Genomic DNA, 5,842 nt, shown 5'->3' on the forward strand with positions numbered 1-5,842 from the left:
TGTGTTGTAGGAAGGCTGAGAAACTCCGAAGTTCTTCCCAGAGCCAAGGCAGGCGTGGCGGGAAGGAGCTCGCCTGCCTTGGGACGCACCTGTTGCCAGAGAATGACCCCTGCCTCAGCTCTGCAGCCCTCCCCCGCCGCCAGGGCGCAGGGTGTGGCCCGAGAGTGCGCAGCCCCGCGCCACCGCCGGGTCACTAGTTCTGGCTCCTCGCCCGGCTAAGCCTTCTGAATGGGACCCCGAGGCCAGGGCCAAGGTCACGGCGCGTCTCTGGCTGAGGCCCCTGTGGGCTGCTGCAGCCTCGCCCCAACGGCGACTCCCTTACTCTCCCCTCCCGGCACACGTCCCGGGTGGGCGCTGCCAGACACAGTCCCCGGAAAGAAATCAGTGTAGTCGCCCTCCTGCGCTCCAGGTCGCTTCCTTTCGGGTTCAGGGCTCATTCGGAAGGTAAGGATGAGCTTAACCGCTGAGCTGCGGTTGCGGTGAGCCCTTGGAGTCGAAAGCGACTCGGGGAGGCGACGCGTGGGGCACCTCCGCCTGTCAGGCCGTGGCGACTGTCAACCCATTTTATGGCAAGCAAAGTTGTGGCACCTTTACTCGCTCATCCTCTTCTAGTCGTTAACCCTTCCAACGGATGGGGAACGGGGGAACCAACTTCTAAAAGTGTCCCGGGGTTCGGGCCCTGAGCTGGGCCACCCCACACTCACACACCGAGGCCCTTGGGAAAGCAGAGGGCGTCGCGGAGCGGAGTCCGGGCCTGGACACCGCAGATCTCGGGTTCAGGCACAGCTGTGTTCCTGGAGCTAAGGACGCTCGGGGACGGGGAGAGGGAGGGCTCTGGTCTGCTCCCGCAAAGGCTCGGGTGCTTCCTCCCTGCTCGGCGCGGACGGGCGGTGCTGGGCAAGAGTGGCTTCTGGCTCGGACGCCCACAGCCCCGGCCCCTGTCTTTCCAGCCCCGCAAATGAGTTGTTCAGCTTGTATTTCGATGACTGATCTCCCCTGCGACCTTCTCTACTAATTTGAGTACATTTTAAACTTCATTTTACGTTATCCACTGAGAAAACTGAGACATTTTTAAAAAGGTAAAATACTTTGCAGCGGCGTGATTTTCCACTCCTTCATTGCAAGCCTTCTGCTCTAACTATACTTTGCTACTTCTCGAAATCAGAACTCAGGAGCATTTTCCGTTTGGGGAAAGACAGTCGCCGATGGCCAAGGGTGGGGAAGGTGGCTCTGGAGGACCGAGGCCAGGCCTGTGCGCTGTCACCAGGGCGGGGAAGCTTCCAGTCCCGCCTCCCCACTGGATCAGCTGGGAGCCGCCAAGCGCTGTCTAGGGACCAGCCGCTCCCCCTAGCTTCCGTGCACCGCCTGGGACCGCAGAAATTCTGGAGCCTTTTTTTTTTTTTTCATAAGCTGCTCGGGGAATGTCATTATCAGCTAAAATGGGGCCAGTCGGGTGAATTAAAAAAACAAAACAAAACATTCTTTGTGCTCAGATATTAGGAATGCCGTTTAGACATCGATCTTTCCGTATCCAATCTAATCTCCTGGCTTCGTTTCGAGAAACTTTCCTTCCACAGAGGTGGAGGTGGCAGAAGAGGCCACTGTCAGTCTTCAAGAACATTAACGTCCTGGCTTTGACGGGGGACCGCTGGCCATTTTCTTTCTTTTCCAGAGAAGCGAACTTCGGCGTAGAGAAAACATTCGTTCCAATGTGGCGTTTACCCCTCCGGCTGGTATTGCCAGGGCTGCTTTCACAGCGTCACGATCCGTCAACGAGGCACAGCCTCTCAGAGCGTGCAAACTGCGGGCCTGGGCACAGTCCTTCTGCTGACCGTCCGATTTGTGTCAGTGGAAGGTGGGGCCTCCTCCTCCCGGCGCTCGCAGGACTCCGCGGCGCAGAGGCCCCGACTGCCCGAGGTTCCGGGACGGATTCGGCTTCGCACTTTCCACCGAGACACTCAGCCACGAGCTAGCTTCTGTCTCCGGTTCCTCCAAGCCCGGAGCGTGGCGTTGTCCGGGTTGCCTAGGGGGACACCCCTCGGGCTCTCCCGCTTCCCAAGGCTTCTGCCTTCCCGCCCATCGCGCTGCTTAGCTAAAGTCTTGATGGACAAAAACACAGCAAGGGGGAAGAAAGATCTGCGCCCACGGAAGCCTCCAAACTCCAGGCCTTCTTTTTATTTTCCGAAACGACTCTGCGCTGGCCCGTAAGAGTCCACGCACGCACAAGGGGCTCTCCGGATCCTTTCGTTGTCTAACCACGCACACGCGCACACACACACACACACACACACACACACACCGTATAGTTTATTATTCCTTCCTGAGCTTCCGCTTTCCCTTGTCCGCCGGCGTAGGGCTGCCCTATCCACGGGGACCCAACCGGCTGGCGCGGAGCTACAGATGCTCCCGGCGCTCCCACGCAGCGGCCAGAGGCGGCACCGCTGCGGGCGGGGACTGTCCCACCATCCTCAGCTAGCGCCAAGGTCTTGGAAGCCTGGAGCGGGAACAGTCTCTCCCGAGCTCTCAGGAACCTTTCCAAGCCCTAGCAATCTCTCCCCGCCCCCGGCCCCACTCCCCTTCCTTTCCACCCCCCCTTCCCAAACTGCTTTTCTTGTAGCATTAGGATTTTTTCGCTCAGTTTTAGATCCAAGGAAGTTAAAGAATTGTGCAAAACTGAAATTCTTTTAGTAATCCATGTTTTAAAACAAAGGAGGAGACAAAGAAAGCAAGAGACCTCTCCCCACAAGAGTGTCAAGGGCAACCCCATCACCAAATAAGGACATCCCGTTACAGCCACCCCAGAAGGGCGCACTAAACAAAATCGACAGAATGGCAGTGTTTGGGCAAAGTGACCTAATGAAGAAAAACTTCAGACAGCGAACTTCGATAATGCAGTCCCACCACCGCCACCCCTTAGCCTGGCTGGTAGTACCTGCCCTTCATCCGCACCTCTGTCCCTCAAACCTTATCCTTAGGGCCTCTTTTTGCCCACATTTCTCTAAACTTGGGAGCAGCTATGAAAGGAAGGAGAGAGAATGTTTCGATTCCTCTCTCCAAACCCAGAGGAACCTACGCCAACCGCCTGGCCCGCTTCTCTGCCCTTCCTTTGGTTCCTGATGAGTAATTTGGTTAGGGAAATTGGGAAAGGGGGGTGGGGTGGAAGAAAGTTTAAAAAAAAATCAGGAAGGCGTGAGCTGGAGCGGTGAGTGTGTCAATCAGAGGGTTTTGTGCCCGGGGGCTCCTAGCGGTTCAGTGCAGAGGTGTCCCTGGGCGGTCCCACAATGAATATGAATAGGAATCCTTGCTAAATGGGACAGCAAAGCGCACCGCCCTGAATGATGGCACGTCATCCTAACCAGCCCAGGATAGATAGGAGGGCTCCTTTTGTCTCTTTTCTCCGCAGCAGCTCTATAAAAGCCCCTCTTTTTTCAGCGAGAGGTTAGTGCAAGCACACACCGACTAGCTGTCCAGGAAACAGCCTAACCAGAGAGAGGGGAGTGGGGAGGGAGAGAGGCGGGGAAAGGCAGTGCCTCTGCTTTTCTTCTCACGTCTTGCTGCTGAGAAGTGGGTTGCTGGGCTGGGCAGATTTTTTTTTTAATTCAAGATTTTCTTTAATTTCCCGCCTAAAGCCTCCCCACGGTAGGGCCGCATCCCTTGTAATAAAATGAATTCTGATTCGAGCTCTGTCTCCAGCAGAGCTTCATCTCCCGACATGGATGAGATGTACCTGAGGGACCACCACCACCGCCACCACCACCACCAGGAGAGCCGTCTGAACTCAGTCTCGTCCACGCAGGGCGATATGGTGCAGAAGATGCCCGGGGAAAGCCTGTCTCGGGCTGGCGCCAAGGCCGCGGGAGAAAGCAGCAAGTACAAAATCAAGAAGCAGCTGTCGGAGCAGGACCTACAGCAGTTGCGGCTGAAGATCAACGGACGCGAGCGCAAGCGGATGCACGACCTGAACCTCGCGATGGACGGGCTGCGCGAGGTCATGCCCTACGCGCACGGGCCCTCGGTGCGCAAGCTCTCCAAGATCGCCACTCTCCTGCTGGCCAGAAACTACATCCTCATGCTCACCAGCTCCCTGGAGGAGATGAAGAGGCTGGTTGGTGAAATCTACGGGGGCCACCACTCGGCCTTCCACTGCGGGACCGTGGGCCACTCGGCCGGCCACCCGGCGCACGCGGCCAACGCCGTGCACCCGGTGCACCCGATCCTGGGCGGCGCGCTCTCGTCCAGCAATGCCTCGTCACCCCTGTCCGCCGCCTCGCTGCCGGCCATCGGCACCATTCGGCCTCCTCACTCGCTGCTCAAGGCGCCCTCCACGCCGCCCGCGCTGCAGCTGGGCAGCGGCTTCCAGCACTGGGCCGGGCTGCCCTGCCCCTGCACCATCTGCCAGATGCCGCCGCCGCCGCACCTGTCCGCTCTCTCCACCGCCAACATGGCCCGGCTGTCCGCAGAGTCCAAGGACTTGCTCAAGTGAGCAGCAGGCCCGCCCGGCCGCCAGGATGCGGGAGAGCGGCGGGAGGGGCCAAGGGGCCGGCCGGGAGGGAAAGGGGAGGCTGAGGGCTCAGTCCACCGGAGGGCAGGCGAGGGGCCCCGTGGCCTCCCAGGCTGTCTGAGAGATCTCAGACTCCACTTGACCCCCGGGAGGGAAAGGACCAATTTCTAGGTGGTAGCGAAGGGGGATCGAACCAGACGTCGTGTGTTGTGCATGCATGCTTCTTTTCCCCATGCAGCGCCAGTATTTCTCACTGCCATATGCTCTTGTCAAAACTGCATTTGTTGTATAAAGACGGGATCGGTGTAGTTAAAAACTTGCGAACAGACTTTTGGGTTGGCTTTCTCTGGCTCTGTTTTCTCGCTTTGGAAAAGACGACCATCCCTTTTGTGCAAAAAAAAAAATGTAAATATTTCCTTGAGATGGATGCAATTATGATTGTCTCTGTCCTCGCCATAATTTTTTTAGAGGAGATAGAAAGAGAGAGATATCAAGACCCAAGTTTTGAAACTCAATTCCGATCCAGGTCATGACACCTACGTGGATTTTCCTTTCGACGCAGTGTAGGTCAAAAGAATGCATGCACGCTTCTAAATGAATCTTGTCTAAACATGTTGTGCAGGCCGTGGTGCCGTTTTCCTTGTAACAAGGATATTAGTGAATTCTCCGAAGTACTCCATATATCTGTCTGTGGTTGTATGAAATGAAAAAGGGGCAGAGTGCAAAGACTCACACTCACGCACACAAGCTTCTTCCCTCACCCCTTCAAACTTCATTCCAAACCTCCTGGGGCTGTCCTAGGGGCCAGCGATTGCAAAAGCTTGGGCTCCCTCTAGTAGCATGCCCCACCCCCCTTGCTCAGTTATTCTGCATGCGGGGTTGGCCTCTCTATTATCAGCTTTGAAAACTTAGCGTGGTTTGGGGAGGGGTTCCGTTTTTATTTTCCTGGACATTTGCTTGAAATATTTTGTTAGGGCCTCAAAGACAATACCTGTCTTTATTTTTTATATATTCTTGATAACTATGATATATTTATTAATAACCAGTGTTTCTGGATGAGATTTCAAATAAAAAAGAACCTTTAAATCCTGGCTTTGCCTTTGCCTATAAAATCTTAGAAGATGTGAGTAGGGGGAAAGGAAACATGTGGCCGCGGTAAGGTGTATCTGGGTATGGGTGAGGGATTTGGATGGGTGGGCGGATGGGAAGATTTTTCCATGATGACCATGTACAGGCAAAGAGGGTGGGTAAATGTGTGCTACTTATTGCAGCTAAATGTCCTTCAAATGGGGCATTGTCCACCTTCATAGTCTTATGCTATTTGAGCTCCTTATTTCTCTG

The 5,842-nt window shown here is 55.6% G+C and overlaps 1 protein-coding gene across 1 annotated transcript; it reads left to right on the top strand.

Moving 5' to 3' along the window:
• The first annotated feature begins 3,441 nt into the window (after nt 1–3,441).
• On the top strand, nt 3,442–5,592 carry OLIG3 (oligodendrocyte transcription factor 3). Its single transcript, XM_012745495.3, has one exon. The coding sequence runs from the start codon at nt 3,665–3,667 to the stop codon at nt 4,481–4,483; it is 819 nt and encodes a 272-aa protein (XP_012600949.2). The 5' UTR covers nt 3,442–3,664; the 3' UTR covers nt 4,484–5,592.
• Nucleotides 5,593–5,842: the final 250 nt, after the last annotated feature.

This window comes from Microcebus murinus, chromosome 5 (assembly GCF_040939455.1).
Source record: "Microcebus murinus isolate Inina chromosome 5, M.murinus_Inina_mat1.0, whole genome shotgun sequence".
Classification (NCBI taxonomy): Eukaryota; Metazoa; Chordata; class Mammalia; order Primates; family Cheirogaleidae; genus Microcebus; species Microcebus murinus.